The 24,392-nt window shown below is 62.1% G+C and overlaps 1 protein-coding gene across 1 annotated transcript; it reads right to left on the minus strand.

Annotated features, from left to right (window-relative positions):
* Positions 1-4,481: 4,481 nt before the first annotated feature.
* On the minus strand, positions 4,482-23,373 carry OS9 (OS9 endoplasmic reticulum lectin). Its single transcript, XM_065419393.1, has 15 exons — positions 23,200-23,373; positions 16,423-16,599; positions 15,474-15,537; positions 14,585-14,661; positions 14,102-14,200; positions 13,623-13,824; positions 13,042-13,191; positions 12,445-12,539; positions 11,859-11,901; positions 11,281-11,369; positions 10,665-10,898; positions 9,889-10,093; positions 9,070-9,237; positions 5,391-5,509; positions 4,482-4,619 (listed from the first exon to the last, which is right to left on the minus strand). The coding sequence occupies exons 1-15, from the start codon at positions 23,371-23,373 to the stop codon at positions 4,482-4,484; spliced, it is 2,034 nt and encodes a 677-aa protein (XP_065275465.1).
* Positions 23,374-24,392: the final 1,019 nt, after the last annotated feature.

Raw genomic sequence — 24,392 nt, forward strand, 5'->3', positions numbered from 1 at the left:
GGGTTCGGGTGATCTCCGGTAAGCTTGTTAGCGAGTGCATGGGTGTTTTTAAGATTGTCTCTGGAGGGCTTTTCCCTTAAGGAGAAAAGCGGCTGGCTGGCACAGGGTGGCTGGCACAGGGTGGCAGGCAGCTAGCACGCTGGCAGTCATATTGTCGGCCAGCGCAGAAGGGAGAGCAAGCAGGCCCCCTAACCCGGCAGGGAACCGTTGAGCCTGGAGAAACCCTGCTCAGAAGGGAGCAAGGTGTGTTTCCACCTGAGACAGGTGACAGCCGGGGAGCCGGGAACCTGAGGGTGGGGGCCCTTGCTGGAGGGGACACACAGGTGCAGTTGCCCTGAGCTGCGACCGTCTCCCAGCACCGCTGGCCTAGCTCCAAACAAAAGCCATGGAGGTGTCCGGAGGATTCTCGCTCGCTAGCCCTTGGGGGCAGAGATTGGGGGCGGGGGTGGCCAGCACGACCAGGCCCTGATCGGAGATGGTGGCCTGTGCCTCCCTCTCCCCCCATGCTACTGGGAAACCAGCTGGGAGTGGGAGGAAGAGGCAAAGCAGAGGTGCTGATACATAAAGCAAACACTGAGCCCATCCTTGCTGGAGCAATAACTCCACTGTTACTACTGCTGTACAAACACCAGCTGGGTTTGAGCAGCAGCGGGGGGGGGGGCAGGTCCATCCCCTTCCCAGGAGCTGGTGCCACTGGCATTGCCCGCCTGCAGGGGGCACACGCAGCCAGCTGCATGATGGGCGCCGACTGGGGCACCGGGCTGAGCAGAGGGGCCAAGGGAAGAGAGGTTCAGAGAGGCGCTTGGGGGGCATGCAGGGACAGAGGTCGATTTTGCGGGTGTTGGGACGAGGCTACCCGCCCAGCCACGGGCACCGGCTGGCGCGCTCCAAGGCCGGCACCTGTAGTAAGATGAGGCCCTGAAACATAAACTCTTGTATCAAAGGCCTCTTGTATTAAAGACAGGGTCAAAAGGACAACATGATGGATAGATTTGCTTGAACCGACATGATCGAAGAGGGAGACAGCCCCCAATGAGTCAACACGTCAGTAGGGATGAGTAATCTGTCCTGTAACTGTATAAAAGTAGGTCCCGGAGTGTGCATCTTTGTCTGGCCTAGGGGGCAGTGGAAAGTCCCGCCACTGGCTGAGCCGGTCCATTGCCAGGGGGCACAAATTCGTAGTATGTCTTGTAGAGTCTACGGGAAACGATTCCTGTGCTTCGTTTGACAATAAACCTGGCTCGGGTTCCTTCGTACCTTACTAGAGTCTGTGGTCTTTGGGGGCTCTCTCGGGGTTTGCTGGGTCATCGATCTGCGCAGCACACAGAGGGAACACGCACGCAGCCGACCCTTAGCATCATCGAACCAAAGCAGAGCACCACGCCGGTAGCTACTGACGACAGCACCGTTTATGCCCAAACCCCAGAGGCACAAAACTTTGTCCCTCAGCAGCATGTTGGGGTCAGAGGACCGTGCCAGCCTCTCTGCACCCCCCTCCCCCATTGAGGGTTGAGGCCCTCACACCCCCACTGCCCATCCCCTCCCATCCCAGGGGGGTTAATCATTCACCGAGCAGGTGGCCAGGCCTCTGAGCACAGGAGCTACTTGGAGTGGCCCTGCCTGCTGGCTAAACAAGGGAGTGTGCAGAGCAAACAGGGAAGGGCTTTTTGGGGAAGAGTTCAGGGCGAGCTCAGGCCCTGCCCAGGCCTGGAACTTCCTCACCATCTGGGACATTGTTTTCCTGCTCTTCACACATGGGCTGTCCGGTCGCCCATCCCCGTCTACGTCAGTCTGGCTGCTGGGTAAGTGCTGGGTGAGGCATACGGGCTGGAGGAAAGGTGACACTACTGAGGCCAGTGATCCACTGGTCCAAGAGGGGGATGGGGGCCAGTGGGGCACAGGGGGAGCAGCCCCCTCGCTCCCCCTGCTGGGAAGGGGCGATGACAGGCCAGAGCAGGCCTGAAGGTGGGGATGGAGGCAGCCCATAAGTCAAGGACGCAGAAGCACCAAGGGGTCACCCTGTTTCCGGTCTTCAGACTAGAATGGGCCTTCTACCCATCCCACCTGGGGCACATGCCTGGAAGGGCAACAGCTGGCCAGCCCCAGAGGCACCAAGTGAGGCAGAGAGCGAGGGGGCGTGGTTGCAGCTCCATCCGAGGGAGCGGTGGAGGGAGGCGGCAGGATGGGGGGACTGCATGGAGCAGGGGTGCCATCAGCTGCCTTTGACCTCCGCATCCGAGCGGCCAAGGCAGCAGGCAGATCCGCCGTAGAGGGCAGAGCTCGGGAGCAGGGAGGTTGGAGGAGTGGCTGGGTCCTACCCCGCGTGGCCTCCCGTGAGCCCCAGCAGGAGGGTAGGCACCAGGGGAGGGGAAGGATGGATTGCTCACTCCTGCCCCCCATCGTTCCCCTCTGGGTGGTAGGCAGGGGCTGGCCTAGCTCCCCCCCCCCCCCCCAGCCCCTGACCCACCTCCCTGGAGCAGAGACCTGGCTTCGCAAGCGATTCTTTTCCCCCTGGCATCACCCGGTAAAGGTGGCACTGCCACAACTCAGACAGGTGCTGCCACCTGTTGCCAGACTGTAGCATTGCGCGCACACCTGGCGTGGTGACTTCTTCGCCTGGGCAAAGCAAGGCTGGAACCCTCAGGTAACTGGCAGCCGCACCCCCTGGTGCCCATGCCAGGGCACAGACCCCAGCAACAAGCTGCTACTGCTTCGGATTCATTTGCCCCGAGGCCGGGGAGTTACATTAGAGGCCTCGGGGCAGCTGGGAGATGCCAGGGAGGGCCCTGGAGCCGGAGTGTGTCTCTCACGAGACCAGGCCAGTGAGGAACATGTGGTTATCCCGGTCCTGAGCAGGCCTGTGGGAATTTCAGCCATGAGACCGGGCTGCAGCCCAGCCGGTCTTAGCTGAATGAGCTGCAAGCGGGGGCCTGGGGGCCTCCCTGGTGTGACCGACCCCGGGTGAGGTCCAAGGGGGCGGGGACCAAACCAGGGTTGCTTGCCAGGAGCCAGCGCCATGCGGTAGGAAATGCTCGTTTCCAGATGGCGCGAGGCCTGAGGGCCCGGCCGGAACGTGAGCCGCTCCGAGGGGCAGCTCGCGGCCCCGCCCCGCCGCAGTGAATTAGACACAGGGAGCAGACTAGTCGAGCCTGGTTTATTGATACAAATTGGATCGTGGATGGTTTTCCAACCTTTCCCTTGGGAAGCGGGGTCCCCCCACCCTCTCCAAGAGCGGGCAGGGGCTGGGGAGACCTTGCCTTCCCTCCGCGTGTGAGCGAAAGTGAATTGTCTCGTTCGGAGAGAGGGTGGATGAACTCAGAGGCAGCCACAGGCAGCGAGAGGACCAGGGTGAGGCCTCGCTAACCCTCTGCTCTCCTGATCTCACCCGCCTCCTGCGCACGGCGACGCTCCCACCCCCGCAGGGAAGGGCTAGCGAACAGCAAGGGCCAGAGGGGGCTCACGTACCCCCAAACGGCCAGGGAGTTCCAGGAAACAACATGGGCGCCTGGCACCGATGCCCCCAGCTGTGTCCTGAGGCCGGGCTGAGCAGGGCAAGGAGAGCATGCTGGGTAGCGACTTATGCAAATGAACTAAGCCACATCCCCTGCTCCAGTTTAGCACTGGCCCTGGGGAGGCGACAGGCCATGCTGCTCAGCTCCTGCCAGGTTTAGCAGTGGAGTGGGAGGAGCTAACCAGGCTCCAGGCCCCGCCCCCAGCTCCAGACCAACACCTGTCAGCAGCTGCAGGTACCGAAGGGCATTTCTCCACGTGCCCGGCTCTCGAAACGCCAGGGCTCCAGCTCCGCCCTCCCTTTGCCCAGGCACCGCAGACACGCAGGGGAGATCCCCGCGGGGGCCCAGCGTGACCTCCTGCCCAGCCTGCGGGCAGCACCCAGCAGCTTGCCCCTGCCACCTGGTCTCTCCGCTGGGCACAGCTCCCCCGGGGAGTCCAACTCTATGAAATGGGTAGGGAGACACCATTATTCTCATGGGGAGGCGGGTTGGTGCACAGAACCCGCTAGCGTGTGCTAGACGGGTCACACGGGCACAGGTTCAGCCCACGCCCACCCTTCCTCGAAGGGATCAAAGAGGATGCTCCCGCCGTCAGTTACCATGGAAATCAGCCAGTCCCTCTCCATCCTCCTAGCAGGAGACATCCCACACAGAGCCCCCTGGGCGGCTGGGGGGACAAGAGCGATAGGTGCCCCCTGCCCCCAAGTGCTGGTAGGGGCCAGGCCCCGCTGGGCATCCCCTGGAGAGAAGCTATGGCGCCTGGGTTACTAGTCAATAGGGTGACCAGATGTCCTGATTTTATAGGGCCAGTGCCAATATTTGGGGCTTTGCCTTATAGAGGTGTCTATTACCCCTCACCCCCCATCCTGGTTTTTCCCCACTTGATGTCTGGTCACCCGACTAGTTGAGTCAATGGGACATACGGGGGACAGGGGGAGGGGGTGTTGCAGGCAGTCATCCGGCGCCTGCTCAGAAATCCAACTCCTCTGAGTCGGTGCCGCCGGCCGCTGGCGCCTCCTCCTGCCGCTGCCCCCACACAAAGCGGTAGTTGTCCTCCAGCTCCTGCTGCCGCCTCCGCTCCTTGTGAGCTTCCTCCGTGCCCTGGATCTGGAGAGGCAGAGAGCAGGGGCCCATGGGGGGATTGGGTGGAGATCCCACACCAGCAGCTTGGGCGAGAGTCGGGGCAGGCCGACCTTCCCCACACCAGCAGGGAGCTCTGCTCCAGGCCCCAGTCGCCTCCCGCCCTAGCCCAGGGGAGGAGGGCACCGCCCCGTAAGGCTGGGCTCCAGGAAGAGAACCGCCGCTGCTGACAAGATCACCAGCAGGGAGGGTAAAGCTGGGATCATGGGCTGCTGGGGGACAGGAGTATCTGGGGTCAGGCTCCCTGGTCACACCAGCTGGAACCTGGAGCAGGGAGACTCAGCCCTTCGCCCCCAGGGTAGATCGGCCATGGTGTCTGGGGGTCGAGACCTTGGGGGCAGAGGGGACCTGTCTGGTCTGTATGGGGGCCCTAGCTCCTGCTCACCTCCCCCGATACAGCTGTGTAGCTGACTCATGCCCTCCTCCCCAGAGGTGGCTGCATGTCTGGGGCATCTAGCTGTTGTGAAGCAGGAAGGCTGTGTAGGTGAACAAACAGCAACGTCAGGACTCCTGGGTCCCATCCCCAGCTCTGCCACCCACTCACTGGATGCCCTGGGGAAAGTCACTTCCCTTCTGTGACTCAGTTTCCCCCCTGACCTGCCTTGCATGGGGATTAATCCATTAGTGGCTGCAGAATGCTTGGATGGAAGACGCAAGCCAAGGCCCCGCCCCCCCCCAAGCCACAAAGGCCCCGCCCCCAAGCCACAAAGACCCCGCCCCCTGTAGCATTAGACTTGCTTTCACCAGGATATTGAAGAAAATGTCTTTGAGGTTCTTGGTGTCCTCGTCCGACAGCCAGTGGGTATCGTCCTCATCCCCGAAGCCCCCCGTCGTCACGATTTTGATCTCGATTTTACCTGTCGATCAAAGCGCCGTGAGCGTTAGCCCAGGTGTAGGCTCAAAGTTCGAATCAACACCTCCAGCGCTCAGGGGTGTGAAATCCCCACCCCCCTGAGCGCCGCAGCTATGCCAGCCTAGCCCCCAGTGTAGAGACGGCGGGGCCAATGGGACAATGCCACCGTGTAAAGAGGGGATGGGAAACCCCCACAGTGGTGCTGCTGCAGCGCCCGGAGCGTAGATGGGCCCCTAGCGGGTCGCCGGCGCAGGGAGAGCAGCCGAGGCCTTGGCAAAGGGCAGACCCAGGCGGCACTTGTCGGAAAACCTGGCCTGGCAGGGAATGAGGGGGCCGCCCCACGCTGGGAAGGGGCACGCTCGGCTTGGCTCACCCCCCAGCACGTTCCCAGCTGCGTCCGAGCGAGGCCGCAGAGCGGGGCACTCTGGGGAACTAACCCACTGGAGGGTGGGCGTGGGCAACGGCCCCGCTGAGCTCACACTCACACACAAGGGGCGTGGACAACGGCCCCTCCTGTCTGCCGCACCCCCAGCCCCTGACTCTGGGGTTCCCCACAAGAGCTGAGAGTGGGGCACAGCCCTGGCCGGGACGATGGAGAAAGCCTCGATTTAGGCATTGCCAGCAGAGGCGAGCGTTGGGTATCGGCAGAGCCCGGAAGGGAAAACCCTGCAGGTCTAGACTCTGGCGATCCGGCAGCAGCTGGGCTGGGGGACATCAGCCCTGAGCCCTGCCCTGGAGGCAAAGCGCCCCCGTGTCCTAGACAGAGCTGCGGAGTCCATGGCCCGGTGCCCATGGTAGGATCCTACGTGACACAGCGTGGTGGCTTTAGAGCTGGGAGTCTTGTGACATCCGGTCCCCCTTTCGGATCCCACCCTCCTGGGTCAGCAACTCACTTCCCATTGGGCCAGTTGCCTCTCGGCACCCCCCAGCGTTAACGAGGGGACACCTACCAAGCAGCTCCCACCCCACCAGAAAAGCCTTAAGAACCCAAGATTAGGGACAGTGGTGAAAGCACAACAGCAAACTAGCAAGGCGAAGGGAAGCTAGGAATAGTGAGAGGCCAGCATGGATCCTTCAGGAGATCTGAAAACGGAAAAGGACTCCACGAGAAGTGGAAACATGGAAATGGCTAAGGAACAGCCCCAGCAAGGTCAGAAAGGCCAAGGCACAAAATGAGTTACGCCTGGCAAGGGACATCCAACATCATAAGAGATTCTGTACATACATTAGGAGCAAGAAACAGATGAAGGCAAGTGTAGGACCTCTACTTAGTGGGGAAGGAGAACTCATAACAGATGACAAAGAAAGCCCAGGTGGCCAATGCCTCTTTTGCTTCAGTCTTCACATCAGCAGTTAACTGTGACCAGATACTTGGCACAGTCAATATTACCAGGGAAAGGAGAGGTTAAAAGACTAGTTAGATAGGTTAGATGTGGTCAAGTTGGCAGGGCCTGATGAAATTCACGAGGGTACGGAAGGACCTGGCTAAAGCAATCTCAGAACGGAGATTGGCATTATCTTTGAGAACTGGCAGCCAGGCGAGGTCTCAGACCACTGGAGAAGGGCAAACATAAGTGAAACTAAAGGACACTCAGCTTGACGTCAATACCTGGTAAGATACTGGAAGCAAATCATTAAACAATCAGTTTATAAGAACCGAGAGGACAAAGGGTTATAAGGAATGGCCAACATGGATTGTCAAAAACAAGACATACCAAACCAACCGAATTTCCTTATTTGACGGGGCTGCTGGCCCAGTGGATGAGGAGAAGAAGTAGATGTGATAGATCTTGATTTTAATACGGTTTTGCCAGCAGCTGGGAATGGGCGACAGGGGATGGATCACTTGATGATTCCCTGTTCTGTTCATTCCCTCTGGGGCACTTGGCTTTGGTCGCTGTCGGCAGACAGGATACTGGGCTAGATGGACCTTTGGTCAGACCAAGTAGCGCCATTCTGACAGTCCCAGAAGACAGTCTCATAAGCAAACTAGGGAAATCTGGTCTAGAGGAAATTACTAGAAAGTGGATTTGTAACGGGTAGAAAGACTGTACACAAAGTCGTCTTCAATGGTTCACTAAGTGGGCAGGCAGATCTAGCAGGGTCCTGAGGGGTCAGTACTATTCAATATTTTCACGAATGACTTGTCTGGAGAGCATGCTTATAAAATGCGCGGATGTCACCACGCTGGGAGGGGGTGCTAGCACTTCGGAGGGCAGAATTCAAATACAAAACGACGCTGACCAATTGAAGGACTGGTCGGAATCCAACAAGCTGAAATTCAGCACGGACACGTGCAAAGAACGTCACTCAGGAAGGGGGGGATAAAAAAAATCAAATGCACAGCTACCAAATGGGGACTAAGTGGCTAGGCCAGGGGTGGCCAACCTGTGGCTCCGGAGCCACATGCGGCTCCTCAGAGGTTAATATGCGGCTCCTAGTATAGGCACCGACGCCGGCACCAACTTTCCAATGTGCCGGGGGGAGCTCACTGCTTAACCCCTGGCTCTGCCACAGGCCCTGCCCCCTCCCCTGAGCCTGCCGTGCCCTCGCTCCTCCCCGCTCCCCCCCAGAGCCTCCTGCACGCCACGAACCAGCTGATCGGGAGGTGCGGGGAGGGGCAGGTGCTGATCAGCAGGGCTGGCGGAGGGCACTGGGAGCGGCGGGGGGGAGCTGATGGGGGGCTGCTGATGTATTACTGTGGCTCTTTGGCAAGGTACATTGGTAAATTCTGGCTCCTTCTCAGGCTCAGGTTGGCCACCCCTGGGCTAGGCGGTCGCCCTGCTGAAAAGGATCTGGGGTTTATAGCGGATCACAAGCCCAACACAAGTCAATAATGAGATGTAGCTGTAGCTGTAAAAAAGGATAATATTCCGGGGTGTATTAACAGGAGCATCGTATGTAATGCACCCGGGGGGGGGGGGGGGGGGGGTTGTCCCGCTCTATGCGGCACTGGTGAGGCCTCAGTTGGAGCACTGCACCCACTTCAGGGTGTCACACTTTAGGGGGCACAAATTGGAGAGCGTCCAGAGGAGAGCAACAAAAACGATAAAAGGTTTCGAAAACCTGACCTGTGAGAACAGGTTTCAAAACTGGGCACGTTTAGTCTTGAATTCAGAACGGCTGAGAGAGGACCAGACGACAGCCCTTAGCGTATCTGAGGACTTATCGAGAGGACCCATCGCGCCTTCTCCAAATCCACGGAAGGTGGGACAAGAGGCAACGGGTTTGATCTGCACCGAGGGAGATTTCGGTCAGATGTCGAACTCTAAGGGGAGATCGGCTCTGGGACAGGTTCCCAAGGGAGGCTGTGGAATCCCATCCTTGGAGGGTTTTAAGACCAGGTTGGACAAAGTCCTGGCTGGGATGGTCACGGGTTTACTTGGTCCTGCCTCACTGCCAGGGGCTGGACTCTAGATGGCCTCTCGAGGGCCCTACAATTACCAGAAGAGCCCCTCACCCCCCTGGATTTATTCAGATTCCCCCAGTAACTCCAGTCCCACTGCTCCTGCCCTTCTAGGGGCCCCAGCTCCGATCCCCAGCCTCCCCTCTGGCCAGCATTACCTTCCGCTTTCAGGCCCTCTCTCTCCAGCAGGTCCTTAACCACATTCTCAATGTGTCGCAGCTGCGGGTTCTCGCTGCCCATCTCTCTCACCCTCAGCTCCTTCTGCAGGGGGCTGCCTGGCTTTATCCTAGTGACCCTGACCTTCACCCGCCCGTCCGAGTCGGCCTCTGAAACAGAAGGTTACAGAGAGGGGCTTCAGTGCCCAGGGGTGGCACCGCGGGGGGCAGGCGGCTCTGTGCGCTTCGGGCGCTATGGACAAAGCTGTCCCCATTCATGGATGTCTAAGTGCAGAGGCCAGGCCGCTGAGGGCAAACGCTGACAGTTACGGCCCCACTTTGCCAAGCCGCCTGGGTTCCCACCCCTTTGGGCATCCCCCTCCGGGATTACGCAGCCCCAAGTGGCCATCAGAAAGTGCTTCCCCAGGCCGGTGGTGCCCCGCCCCCCCCAGGCACCGTGTTCGGGGTGGCGCTGCGAGAGAAGCAGCAATCCCAACCCCTCTGCTCCAAGCATCGTACAGGGTTCAGCCCCACTGCTGCCCCAGCCCGGACACCATCCCCAACTCTCCCGTGGGAGATCTACGAGGGGCAACAACCTGCTACACAGGGGGAGTGATCCCCAAGCTCAGCTCCGGAGGCTGGGGGGGGGGGGGGAGGGAGCTCTGAGCAGCCCTGAGGCGAGGAGTTCCCCAGATGGGGCCAGGCCAGGGCCAGATTTCCAGACACTACACCTTTAAGTGCATGCCATCGCGCCCCCTTGAAGATGACATGGGCAGAGCAGCCCAGGGGTGGATCTAAGCAGCCCGGGGAACCGGAGCATACCAGCTGCTTGCTTATCCAAGTGGTTCGCGCTGCTCCTGGCTGAGTCTCCCTCGTCCTCCTCTTCCTCCTCCTCCTCCCCTTTCTCGGCCGCTTTGCCGTCATCCAGCTTGTCCATCAGCTTGTTGAGGGTGGAGGCCAGCGACTTGGAGGCGTGGTTCCGATCAAATTCGCCCTTCAGGCCCTCTGTCTCCAGCTCATCCTCCACCTGGGGGGTAGGAGCCGTTACCTCCCGAAGAGCAGGTCGGGCCACAGAGCAGCGATCTGACCCCGCCGATGCCAGCCCAAGCCCTTGCAGCCTTCTCCCAACAGCGAGGGCACCCTGCCCTCTGTTCTGGGGCACAGCGGCTAGGGAGTACCATACCGCTGTGGCTCTGTCGCCCCCTAGTGGCTAGATGCAATACTGCCTCCAAACCTGATCCCAAGCAGTTAAAGGCAGAGGTTCGGGGATCAGTCCCCAGTGACCCCACCAGTGTCATGGTTACAAGTAACGATGCCAAAGGAAGGGGCCGGGAGAGGCCACTGGGAGCAGAAATATCCACGTGCCCGCGGGGCATGAACGCTTCCCGATGCCCTCAGGATGGGCAGCCGGCCCCTGGGTCCCTCTGCACTGCGGGGAAGGGGCGCTGCCCACGCCCCAGCAGCCATCCCGGATCTGCGCCCGTCGGGATCCGGCCGCGCCCCAGGGAGGGCAGAGAGGAGACGGGGCTGGCAAGAGGGGACACCCTGGCGCCAGACACGGGATGGGGGGTGGGCAGGGGCCTCTCCCTCAGCCTCACCTCGTCAATGATGTTGTCGAACTGCTTCTCCATTTCCGTTTTCACCTCCTCCTTCAGCCTGGCCCGCTCCGAGCTGGGCAGCAGGATGTCCTCCAGCTCCTCCTCAAACTTCCCCAGCAGGGCGGCGTCGTCCTCATCGTCCTCCTCCTCCGGGCGCTCGCTCCCGGCGACCGGAGCCTCCTCGGGCCTCGGGGCCTCCTGGCTCTTCTCCGACTCGCTCGCCTTCTCTTTCCCCTGGGGGGAAACGGGATTTTTAGACACTCCCCACCCAACGGCCACATGGGGTCAGACCAAAGGTCCCTCTAGCCCTGTATCCTGTCTTCCAACAGCGGCCAACGCCAGGTGCTTCAGAGGGAACGAACATGAATCTATCTCAGAGCTGGCCTATGTAGTCAGGGAGGGTTGGCATCCCAGAGGGGGAAACTGAGGCACAGAGCAAGGCCTGGACCAGCTCACATTAACAGAGGGAATCAAACTCAGCGCTAGATCAGGCCCGCCCCTGAGCCAGGAATCCAGCTGTAATCATTAGCCAGGATCAATAGATCACCTCCCATGGAGGAGGAGTGCTGTGGGCTAAGAGCACAGCTGGAGAACGCCACGCCAGGCCCCCGCGTACCTTCTTGGTGTTTTCCTTCAGCGCCTCGATAAACTGGACTAAATCCCCCGGGCTCCGGATCACTTTGAAGTGGATTTTTTGCTGGAAATCTGAAAGATGCCAGAGAAACAAGAACATCTGAGGCTCTGTGCTGGAAAGAACCGTTCCCCTCCCAGCACAGGCAGATCCTGCCCCTTGCCGAGGCAGTTCTGAAGGAGAACCAGGCAGAGGACCCTCGGGATTCCCAAGGGGGCAGAGACTTTAACCCCCAACGTCCCAGAGCGCCAGGCACTGTCTGCCAGCGAAGGTTCGTCCGATCACTCGGAGAGCCGACGCCCTGGCTCCAGCCTCCCGGCAGACGTCCCCCTGTGTTTTATCAGGGCCATAAAACGGACCAGTGGCTTCATGGCCATTGGTTTGAGCACCACATCCGAGATCAGGATTGCAAATCACGGTAACGCTCACTAGATGATCTTTGGCTTGTTATTGCCAAATATACAGCCCGACACCGGATGGGCCCCCCCCCAGGACACCCCACAACCCGCCCTGTGTAGTGATGGCCCAGAGAGGTTTGCCCCAGGATTCTATTAGACACTCACCAGCCAAGTGATCATCTGCCGGCTTCACAACCGCCTCGTCCTCCTGCAGCGGGGACGACACCGGGAGTTTAGAGGGACACGGGGGACTCCAGACCCAGGGGCAGGGGGAGAAATTACTCAGCCATAACTGCCCCAGCTACAGCACCGGGGAGCCAGGCTCCTGATTTGCCAACCGCAAAGCCACCGCTGTTTAGCCTTGTCCTATCCAGAGAGACGCCAGGCCACGCAACAGGGCAAACTGCTCCCCAGCCGCTGGACTCGGCAGCAGCCCCCCCTGGGGTCCCGCGGGAGAAGGTCTGGCTGGGACAGAAGGGAGACAATCAACGTGCTGCTCACGCGGTGGCAGACCGGGATCACTACAGGAGTTGGCGGGGGCTCTGCGTCGGCGGAGTGAGGGGGAGCTGCTGCCCTTCCCCCAGCACTGAACCTTGACACAGTTACCACTGACCCCATGCCCCACCCCAGGGTGAGACCAGGAGGCGGCGGTGCCTGGCATGGCTGCGCCAGCTTCCTGGCTCAGACCACAGCGAGCCGGAAGAGAGACCGTGCGTTGGGGGGGGGGGGCCCCGCCGGACAGAGCCGTTACCTTGGTGTGGTCCGGCAGCCCGCCCGCTCCGAGTACTCTATCCCCGAAGTCGGTGTCGTCCCCTGGGCCAGGTCTGGGGGTTTCCCTGGGAGCGGCTGGCACAAAGCAAGGAGAAAACATCACCCACACCGCTGAAGTCCTGGGAAGTGCTCGGGGCTCCGGGGCAGCCTCAGGCCCCTGAGTAAGCTTCACGCGTGCCCGATCCCACCAGCCTACTCCAGTCCCAGGCAGCCGGGCGCCCTCCATCTGCCGGCAGCCAGGCTCGACGGGAGCAGGATCTCGCCCCGGCCCGCCCGGCTGTTTCGCTCACCCACAGTGCCCACGACGCCTCGTCAATACTCCTGAAGGCGGAGGGGAAGGCTCGAGCCCCGTGGCCCCACCCAGGCCCAGCGAGCTGCCTGCGCTCAGCAGCGCTGGGGCACTACCAGATCCTCCTGCGCCTCCCTGACGTCCATGGGGATGTGAGGGGGCCCCCGCCGGGCGCACGGCCCATCGCACCAGGAGATCCCAGCAGAGAGCCCCGAGCCTGGGCAGAGGACGGGGCTGCCCACAGGGGATCACGAGCACCCAGAGCTCAGCGCGAAGAAGCTGCCATACCGTCTGCTTCCTGCTCCTCGTGGAGGGGGTGGGCTGGATCCACACCTTCCGGGCGCTGGGTGGCAGGGTTGGGATCTCGCTCATTCCACAGCCTCGTGTCCAGGGTCTTCAGCTCCTCGGAGATCTCTTCCACCTTGCGCTTGGTGTCGACTGCATTGGCCAGCGTAGATGGCATTTCAGTCACCACAGAGGCCCTGCCCACCCCGGGGAAGGAGGGGGCAGGGCAGCCCGAGAACCCGCCCACCCCAGGGGCGAGGAGCAGCCCGAGAACCCACCCACCCTGGGGGGGGGGGGGGGAAGAGATTGGGGGCAGCCTGAGAACCCGCCCACCCCAGGGGAAGAGGCGGGGCAGCCTGAGAACCCGCCTACCCCAGGGGGAAGAGGGGGCGGGGCAGCCCGAGAACCCGCCCACCCTGGGGGGGAGGAGAGGGTGGGGCAGCCTGAGAACCCGCCCTACAGATGGTTGGGATCTGCTGGGCTGGGACAAGCCCTGCCACAAGCTGCTGTGGCAGGCCCTGGGAGGGGCTCAGATTTAGACCCGAGTCCCTCAGCCGCCCCCCATCCCCGTCCCAGATACTCACACACTTGGGCTTGGACGTAGTCCACGTACTGGTCCGGGCTCAGGGCTGGGTGGCAGCGGATGGCCTGGGGGGTGGCCGTGGAGGGCGGTCGCAGGAAGGGGTGGTGGCAGATGCGGGTGGTGTGGATGGTCAGGACGTAGGAGCAGGACTGCGGCTCGTCCACCCGGGCAATGTAATCCCCAGAGCCCTCTTCGCACAGGAACTGCCGCCGGGGGGAACAGGGTTAAGGTGCCCTGGGGCTCACGGAGAGTCCCGCGGGGCCTGCCGGGCACCCTGCCACGCCCGAGGGGCTCGTCCGCCTCCACCCCTTCCCCACCCCCCCATGGAAGCCTCCCCTAGTCACTGCTGGCATTTTAAACAGCAGATAACCCAGGCCAAAGAGAGGCTGCCCTGGCCCCCTCTGTCTTCAGGGAGTCTCCCCTGCTCACCCCAACTCCAGAGAACTGACACACACACACACACACACACACACGACTTACCCTGACTTCAGCTTCCCTGGGCTGCCCGCTCAGGTCGCACTTAGAGCCGTTGCCGTACGTCTGGCTGTGGTAGCGTTTGAGCCTGTGTTGTTTCGAAGCCTAGGAAGGTGAATTTTGGATGAGGGCATTAAAGCTCCCAACTTCACTGTCCACGCTGAGCTGGGGCTGTCTCCGGGGATCGCAAAGCCCCCACACACCAAGCCACTCGGCCTCCTGGGAGATTGTCGTCCCATTATACAGATGGGGAAACCGAGGCAGCGAAAGTTACTTCCCGCATCACACAGCGAGTCAGTCCCCTGCTCTGCCCAGCAGGGCCCACTGTCAGGAGGGGAGAGCTTGCGGGGACTTAGGGGTGAACTGCTTACCCTGTTTGCTGAGCCAGTGCTAGCCAGACCCCCAGCCAAGCCCACCTCCCTTCTCCCCAACCTAGAGCACCAGGGGTTCACACTTCAGCACGACACAGGAGGTCCAAAAAGCACCAACCTTTGCTGTCTCGTTGTCCCAGTCAAACGCCGACTGATAATATCCGAGGTACAAGATGTCTCCTTTAATCTCCGACTCTGGGAAACAAACAGCGACACAGAGCGACCCACGTTAGAGCGCGCTGAACCCCTGGGGGGCCCCGGCGTGCAGAGAGAGACACACCCCCCCCCCCCCCCAGGAAGGGTGGCCAGTGGTTCCAGCACTCGCCTGGGACTCGGGACACTGCTCTGTCCCAGACTTCCTGCGGGACCATAGGGACGACAGTGTCACCCACCGGAGACAGGGTATCAGGAGCCATGTAAATACTTCACCCTGACGCGGTATCCTGGCCCAGATCAGGTTCGGGGAAAGGGCTGGATGCTGGCCCAGTCTTTGGGGGTAAAACCCCCTTTGCTACGGGCACCTCCCCGAGATCAAACACCGAGCGTCCCGCGCAGAGACGCTCGGCAGCTGTGCTGGGTGTGTCAGTTTCCACCCAGAGGAGAACTAAGGGGGCCACCCCTCGTGCAGCTCGCGGAGGGGGTCGGCGGTGCAGTGAGCCCACAACGGTGACAGGGATCCCCAGAGGGAGATTGGATACAGGATGCCACGGGGGTGGGAGGGGATCTAATGAAAGTGATCACAGCAGAGTAGCCACGGCCCCTTTGCCCTTTACATGCCGCCATCGGCCTGGGCACAGCTGGGGCTGACGCACCAGGTTCTTTCATATCCCGAGCGTTGAAACTGGGCGGCTTTCCCAGCTCCCAGCCAAACTCACTGAGCGAGCCCAGGTCAGTCACCCTCCGAGTTGAGTGGCTGGACACGTCCTCGGGCCTGTATAATCCGCCCACACGCGCCCCTCCCGCCGGGCCCAGCAAACAGCCAGTGGACATGGCAAGGCGAGGCTTACCTTCAACGTGGTACTGCTGGATGTGTTTCCCGTAGCAGAACTCGTACGTCCACCAGTCCTTGGTCTGGGAACAAGGCAGCAGCAATTAAGTTCAACAAAGGCCAAGACCAACCCCGCCCCCCAAAACCTTCACCCGCCCCCCAAACCTGCCATCGGCCACATCCCCAGCCGTGGAGCCCGGAGATCGCCCCAGCACTAGCTGGAGCGAACCTGTCCTCCGGTCCAGGCCTCGCTTCAGGCCGCGCCCACGAGGGACGGCAAAGCCAGCGGTGGCTCTGTCCGGCGAGCGCTTAAAGCTACATCCTGGAGATACAAACCCCGCCCGGGATCTCCCGACTGTTTGCGTTCTGAGGGAAGCTCTCACACCAACAGCCAGGCCCCCGGGGGAGAGCGGACGCTGGCCGTGGCTGGGCCAGTCGTGTTGCCTGCCTCAGTGTGAGGACATGTTACCGGCTTGCTGGGACCAGGTGCTCTGGACTGACAGCTCAGCAGGGAAGTGGGGAGACAGCTGTGGCACCCCCACAGAGGAACCCCTGAACTTGTGGGGAGGGATAGCTCAGCGGTTTGAGCATTGGCCTGCTAAACCCAGGATTGCGAGTTCAATCCTCGAGGGGGCCATTTAGGGATCTGGGGCAAAAATCTGTCAAGGACGGTACTTGGTCCTGCTGTGAAGGCAGGGGACTGGACTTGATGACCTTTCAAGGTCCCTTCCAGTTCTACACGTCCATGATTCTTCTATGAACATCAACCCCTCAGGACAGGGGTCAAGAAGGTGGAAGCAATTCCCTAAGCCTCATTAACGGCTGCCGTTTCTGAGAACTGCGATGGAGGGGGGCTGGGAAAGGGTGGGCAGCGAGCCATTGACCCACCTGTGGGCACCACAACCCCTCGGCCCCCTGCATCCTTCAGTTCTGCTCCCGTCCCCCAGTGCGCCCAGTGGCAGGCTCACCTTTACGAGGCAGGGGGCAGCCTCCATCGGCCTCAGCAGATCTGAGATCCCCAGCCCGTGGTAACTCTGGGGCTGCTCCTCGGCGTCCTGGTGGATCCTCACGGCGGCGGAGGGCAGGCGGCACTCGTACTTCTGCTTGTACTTGGACGAGACGATCACCACGTCCTCTGGCTTGTTCTAGGAAAGCGCAGGCGGCGAAATCAGCGAAGGAGAACAGGGCCCGCGCGAACGGCAGTTCACCACGCAGGCGCTGCTGGCCCGGAGACCAAGTGCTACGGAGGGCAGGACGCCTGCAGCGGGCGATCCAGGGCTGCTAATCTTGGCGGAGGTCCCATGGAGCAAAAAGGTACCACCCTGGGAGCAGGATGTTCTGCCTTTCTCTGGTTCCTGCCATACCAGGATTTCATTAACCCTCCCGCAGCGTGGGGAACACGACCCCCATTTTGCAGAGGGGGGAATTAAGGCACAAAGAGGTGACCCGACAAAGGTCTCCGAGTCAGTGGCAGGACTGGCTGCTCTGAAATCGAAAGCGGAGCGGCCGCGAGGGAGTCGGCACCAATTTCGCTACCCTGCTTTGACGAGGCCGCATTCGTTAAACCAGTGCAACTCTAGACCTGAGAAGGTCAGTTCTGGGAGTCAGTGCTGCCTAGTGGGTAGAGCACCGAACTGGGACTCAAAAGACCCAGGTTCTCGTCCCTGCTCTGCCAGCCACCTGCTGGGCGACCTTGGGCACGTCACGTCCCCGCTCCGTGCCTCAGTTTCCCCATCTGTAAAACCGGGCTAGTGACACTGACCTTTGTAAGCCGTTTTGAGGTCAGCCGCTGAACGGCGCTAGGTAAGAGGTGGGTATTATTTCCGGCAGGACCCTCATAAATACAGACCCAGATTCTTTTGAAACCCGGCCCCATTCCAGTTCAGGGGGAAGCATGGGACCACCGGTGCCAATGCGCCCATTCAGAAGATGCCCTGCTTGTAGCCACGGCTCTCACCTGGCTATCCCCGCAGGACACCCCAGATCTGTCTGGTGCTGTGGGGTTTAGGCTGTAGCGTAGCTCACGGGTGGATTTGTAACTTGCCCACTGCCCCCGTGCAAAGGGGCTGTCCTTGATCAGAACAGGAAAGAGTCCGGCAGGCAGCGGGGACGAGAGGGGGCTCAGAACAGCGTGCAAACAGCGGAAGTTAATGTGAAAACGTGCAGTGCCCGGGTGGCGCTGGCAGGAGCATCACGCCCCAGGAGCAGCTGACACCAGGGGGTTAATTTAGCGCCTGTTTCAAGTTTCCTTGGCAGCTTTGCCATGTAAATGCAGCTCCCCCCACTTCCCCTTTAGGGAGCTCCTGGACACAGGAGGCGGGAAGTCGGGGAGACCCTTAAACCCAAACGAGAGGCACCTCCGTTAGCCTCAGGCTTGGCCGTCTCAGGAGCAGGGGTTTTCTTCAGACTTTGGGGCGGTTTAAGCGCGGGAGGCTTTTTGGGTTATTCTGACTCTGCCCTCTCCCCCGCGCCAGCCGCCTGTTTGAACCCTTCTCGACCCGGAGCTGCTGCTCTGCCGGGTCACTGGCAGCGGAGCGGGCCTGGAAACGAGGCCTTCAAAATGAAAGAGGGTTTTTTCGACAATCGGACGTCAGGGGAGCAGCTCCACGCAGTCCCGTGCCCAGGGAGCAGGCTGCGCTCACGAGCGTCAAAGGTAACGAACCCAAACGGGCTGCCTGGCACCTAGAGGAAACTGACCCCCCTTGGGGATCAGCCAGAGGGGACGGGGGGGTCATTTGAGAGCAACAGCCCCTCTAACCCCAAAGCTCCTGACCTCAGAACACCCCCACAAGCCTTGCTAAGGCCCCCTTTGCTCAGGGGTCAGCTCCCAGAGTAAGGGATCTGGACCAGAAACCCCACCACCACCCTCCCGCACCGTGTCTCAGGGCTGGCTAACTTGGGCAGCCTCTGAAGCGCTTCAAACCCCCCCACCCTCACCCCCCTGCACAAGGGCGGGGAAGCTCGGTGGAAGACCCCAATGCCGACCCCTCAGCCAATACATCAGTCCGAATGGCGGTGCACTAGGACCCTAGACGCCACGGTGCCCGGCAGCCCAAAGATCCGCTTCTGCTTTTAGTAAAGAGAAGTTTGGTTTCCATGCAACCGCGGAAGCGTAGGAGAGACAGCTCAGCCTCAGAGAGAGAGAGAGAGAGAGAGAGAACCAAATCAAGCCACGGGAAGGGCATGAGGTAAACAAGAGTAACGAGGAAGCGCTAGTACATGACAGGCAGGCGTCCAGGAATACACTCCCAGTTCGTCTGGCCAATTATCCAGCCTGCCATGGAATTACCAACCCCACATCAGCCATCACACCCCCGTCCCCCACCTTTCATCTGACTGCTGCTCCCATGTTTCAGGGCAGGAGCTGCGCCACCTCCGGATGCGTTTTCCTCTCGCGAGCACCGCCCCAAGCGAAAGAAATCTTCAGGCACCAAAACGCACAGGCTTTATTATTTATATGCCGGTAGCTGACCTCAGCCAAGATTGCAGTCCCGTTGTGCAACACGAGGCAAACCACAGTCTCGGGGGGAGAGGTAGATACGCTGGAGGGCAGGGATAGAGTCCAGAGGGACCTGGACAAATTGAAGGATTGGGCCAAAAGAAATCTGATGAGATTCAACAAGGACAAGTGCAGAGTCCTGCACTTAGGAAGGAAGAATCCCAGGCACTGCTACAGGCTGGGGACCGACTGGCTAAGCTGCAGTTCTGCAGAAAAGGACCTGGGGATTACAGTGGACGAGAAGCTGGATATGAGTCAGCAGTGGGCCCTTGTTGCCAAGAAGGCCAACGGCATATTGGGCTGCATTAGTAGAAGCATTGCCAGCAGTTTGAGGGAAGTGATTATTCCCCTCTATTCGGCACTGGTGAGGCCACACCTGGAGTATCGTGTCCAGTTTTGGGCCCCCCACTACAGAAGGGATGTGGACAAATTGGAGAGTCCAGCGGAGGGCAACAAAAATGATTAGGGGGCTGGAGCACATGGCTTACGAGGAGAAGCTGAGGGCACTGGGGTTATTTAGTCTGCCGAATCGAAGAGCGAGGGGTGATTTGATAGCAACCTTCAACTACCTGAAGGAGGGTTCCAAAGAGGATGGAGCTCGGCTGTTCTCAGTGGTGGCAGATGACAGAACAAGCAGCAATGGTCTCAAGTTGCAGTGGGGGAGGTCTAGGTTGGATATTAGGAAACACTATTTCCCTAGGAGGGTGGTGAAGCACTGGAATGGGTTACCTAGGGAGGTGGTGGAATCTCCATCCTTAGAGGTTTTTAAGGTCAGGCTTGACAAAGCCCTGGCTGGGATGATTTAGTTGGGGTTGGTCCTGCTTTGAGCAGGGCTTGGACTAGATGACCTCCTGAGGTCTCTTCCAACCCTAATCTTCTATGATTCTACCCTGAGGAGATAAAGAGCGAGAGAACCGGAGGACCGGGGAACAAAGCACAAAGGAACGAAGGCCCTGCCCTACAGACAGATTTCATTCTGGCATAACTACTTTGGTTACAAGTAGCGATTTCTTCTTTACCAAAATAGTTTTACCCAGGGTCACAGAACTCGTCTTCGAATTTAGGCCAAAGCAAAGCAGCAACGCGCAGACGAGCTGGTTATAGTATTTACAAAGCAAGAGGTACCCAAAACAACATGCAGGGTGACCCATTAAGATTCCTTTCCTGCACTTTAGTAGCTGAGGGGAAGCTTTTAGGATGCAAACACAAGCCAATTTTCCAAACAGATGCTTTTAGCCCAAGTCTCCCTCTGGGCCAGTGCCGTGAATGAAGAATCAGGTGGCGTTTTGCTGTCAGAAAGCGACAGTGCTTCTAGGGTATTTCCAGCTGTCTTTGCCCTTCCCCCCCACCCTTCCAGAGTCGTCGCTGATCCCAAGAGGCAGGGAACCAGAAAGCAGAGCCAGGTGCACGCGGCCGCGCCAGAATTAGCCATTTCAAAGCACAGGGGAGATCAATAGCGTTAAACCACATCTCGTAAGTCGGCCGGTTCCGCCCAGGCTCCCCTCTGTCACATGCAAAAGGGAGGCACCAGATGGTGGAAGTCCCAAGTGCAGCCGTTCGACCTCTGCCAGAGAAGTAAACACAGGCGCCAGGGGCAGTGTCCTGCCAGTGCAGAGAGCGTCCAGGATCCTGCTGAGTCTGCACAGGGCAAGGGCGAGGGGGTGCCACAGCCTGCGCCACGATGGGGTCGATAGTTGGGAACAGAATAAAGGGGCTTTGTTTTCTAGGGTCTGATGTGGCCCCAGGATGGGGGGGGGGGATGGGATGGCTGATGGGGAGTTCCACATGGGCCTGGCCCCTTTACCTGCACTTCACATTGCTTGCTAACCAGGCCCTCACCTGCCCCACCTCCCCTAAAACCCCTGCTCCCCCCACTCAGCCCCATCACCTCCCACTCCCCTGGGATGTCTCTGCCCCTTGGCCCCTGCTCTCCAGCCCTCTTTTCTTCCTGCCTGCCCCACTCCTCCTGCCTGCCCCACTCCTCCTGCACATGTATACCCCTCACCCGCCCTCAACGCCTCACCCCCCTTCACCCACCTACCCCACCACAGCTCCCCTCAAACCCCAGTCTTACCCCTACCTAACACCCCTGGCATTCCCCCACTCACTGCCACCTCCTATGCCATGTCTCCCCCCTCCACTCTCCCTCGCCCCCAACGGCTCATTCCCTGACCCAACCCTCACATAAAGGCTGGTCCTGCCCCCACCTGGCCCCCCAACTCCTTGGGTCCACTTGGCCCCCCACATTCCCCAGCTAGCTTGCACCCTGGCCCAGGCCCTCCCCCCATGCCTATTTGGCCCCCCTTAGCCCCCACACACCCAGCCTCTCTAGTCCCCCGACCACCTATCCAGTGGGGCCCCATCGCCCCTGGCCTGACCCAGCCCAGACACTCTCAGCCCCCACTCTGGCACCCCAGCCCATAGGTGCTGGAGCTAGGGGGGTTGGGGGGGGCTGCTGCACCCCTTGGCTTGAAGTGGATTCCATCATGTCCAGGGTTTACAGTTTAGTTCAATGGCGCTCAGCACCCCCACTATACCAGCGCCCCTGCCCTGCCCCCTCTTACCTCCCCCTCCCTCACCGCACCTACGCGTACCTGTCCGTCCCCCCAGCCGCCCCCCAACATGAACCTGCCTGGGCCCCCTACACGCACCTGTCTGCCCCCCCCCCCCCGACACTCCCTCCACACCTCTTCCGTCCACCCCCCAGGCGTGGCCCACCCTGTCCGTCCCCCCCCGCCCTACCCCCCGCAACACGCACCTGCCCCCCCAGCCCAGCGCCCCCCAGCAGCCCCCCCGCACGCACCTGCCCCCCCAGCCCAGCGCCCCCCGACAGCCCCCCCCGCAACACGCACCTGCCCCCCCAGCCCAGCGCCCCCCAGCAGCCCCCCCCGCACGCACCTGCCCCCCCAGCCCAGCGCCCCCCGACAGCCCCCCCCGCACACACCTGCCCCCCCAGCCCAGCGCCCCCCAGCAGCCCCCCCCGCACACACCTGCCCCCCCAGCCCAGCGCCCCCCGACAGCCCCCCCCGCACGCACCTGCCCCCCCAGCCCAGCGCCCCCCAGCAGCCCCCCCCGCACACACCTGCCCCCCCAGCCCAGCGCCCCCCGACAGCCCCCCCCGCACGCACCTGCCCCCCCAGCCCAGCGCCCCCCGACAGCCCCCCCCGCACACACCTGCCCAGCGCCCCCCGACAGCCCCCCCCGCACCTGCCCCCCCAGCCCAGCGCCCCCCAGCAGCCCCCCCCGCACGCACCTGCCCCCCCAGCCCAGCGCCCCCCGACAGCCCCCCCCGCACGCACCTGCCCAGCGCCCCCCGACAGCCCCCCCCGCACCTGCCCCCCCAGCCCAGCGCCCCCCAGCAGCCCCCCCCGCACGCACCTGCCCCCCCAGCCCAGCGCCCCCCGACAGCCCCCCCCGCACGCACCTGCCCCCCCAGCCCAGCGCCCCCCGACAGCCCCCCCCGCACGCACCTGCCCAGCGCCCCCCGACAGCCCCCCCCGCACCTGCCCCCCCAGCCCAGCGCCCCCCAGCAGCCCCCCCCGCACGCACCTGCCCCCCCAGCCCAGCGCCCCCCGACAGCCCCCCCCGCACGCACCTGCCCCCCCAGCCCAGCGCCCCCCGACAGCCCCCCCCGCACGCACCTGCCCCCCCAGCCCAGCGCCCCCCAGCAGCCCCCCCCGCACACACCTGCCCCCCCAGCCCAGCGCCCCCCGACAGCCCCCCCCGCACGCACCTGCCCCCCCAGCCCAGCGCCCCCCGACAGCCCCCCCCGCACACACCTGCCCAGCGCCCCCCGACAGCCCCCCCCGCACCTGCCCCCCCAGCCCAGCGCCCCCCAGCAGCCCCCCCCGCACGCACCTGCCCCCCCAGCCCAGCGCCCCCCGACAGCCCCCCCCGCACGCACCTGCCCAGCGCCCCCCGACAGCCCCCCCCGCACCTGCCCCCCCAGCCCAGCGCCCCCCAGCAGCCCCCCCCGCACGCACCTGCCCCCCCAGCCCAGCGCCCCCCGACAGCCCCCCCCGCACGCACCTGCCCCCCCAGCCCAGCGCCCCCCGACAGCCCCCCCCGCACGCACCTGCCCAGCGCCCCCCGACAGCCCCCCCCGCACCTGCCCCCCCAGCCCAGCGCCCCCCAGCAGCCCCCCCCGCACGCACCTGCCCCCCCAGCCCAGCGCCCCCCGACAGCCCCCCCCGCACGCACCTGCCCCCCCAGCCCAGCGCCCCCCGACAGCCCCCCCCGCACGCACCTGCCCGGCCAGCACGGGCTCGGCGGCGATCTCGATCCCGTACTTGAGCTCGTTGAGCTCCTGCAGGTTCAGGCTCCCCGCGGCCCCAGGCAGCGGCCGCCCCGGCCCCAGCAGCGCCAGCACCAGGAGCAGCCCCGGCCCCGGGAGCCCCCGGCCCCGTCGCGCCTCCGCCATCTTCCCGAGCCGCCTGCCCTCACCGCTGCTTCCGCCCTCCTCCGCGCCGCCTCGCTCGGGCCCGTCCGCACGGCCGCAGAGAGCCCAGCCATTGGGCCTCGCCCGTGCCAATCAATGGTGCTAGCTTCTCATTGGTGAATCCCCTGCGATGGCCCTTGGGGAGCGAAGCCGGAATGGGGATGGGACGGGGCTGGCATCTGGCGAGGACGGATTAGGCTGAGTCAGCGCTCTCGGGAGCCAATCATGAAGGCGAGGACGGCCTCGGCTGATGATGTTCAGCGGGGGTCTTAAAGGGCCAGAGCAGCCCAGAGACAACAACACTCCTGTAGGGGGAGGGAAGATACATTGTATCTTACTAACAGGGGGAGCCAAGCTGATTGGTTAAACTGGGGTCACATGATCAAAAGGGCCTCAGTAGGGCCTGGGCCATATGACAGGCACTGGGGTGGGGCCTGGGCCTGGTGAGGCATGAGTGGGAAGCCCAAACTGCATAGGGTCACCCGGGGGGGCTGAGCCACGCGATGGGTGTTTGTGGGGCCCAGGCTCAGTGGGAGGTGATGGACAGGAGGTGGGTGATGGGGCAAGCCATGGGGAGGGGCGTAAGGCAACATGGCAAGCAAGGGGTGGAGCCCATACTAGGGGGCAGCCTAGGTGCCATGGTGGGGCAAGATCTGAGCCATGTGGCACTTCTGAGGCCTACGTGTGCTGGGAGCCCCCTGCGGACCCTCCCGACGACGGGGTACGGCAGCCCCCCGTCACCGAGGGGTTGTCTACGCTACAGCCGCACAGCGACGCGTAGACGCTTCCTACGTCTGTTGGTGCCATTAATCCGCCTCTCCAAGAGACGGTAGCTAGGTCAACAGAAGAATTCTTCCCTTGATCTAGCCACGCCTACGCCGGGGGGTTAGGTCAACCTAACCACACACCTCAGGACATGCAGTTTTTCACAGCCCTGAGCCACATGGCGAGGTTGAGCTAATTTTTAAGTGTAGACCAGCCCAAGTGCTGCCATTGGTTCC

Source organism: Emys orbicularis, chromosome 19, assembly GCF_028017835.1.
Source record: "Emys orbicularis isolate rEmyOrb1 chromosome 19, rEmyOrb1.hap1, whole genome shotgun sequence".
NCBI classification, from domain to species: Eukaryota; Metazoa; Chordata; order Testudines; family Emydidae; genus Emys; species Emys orbicularis.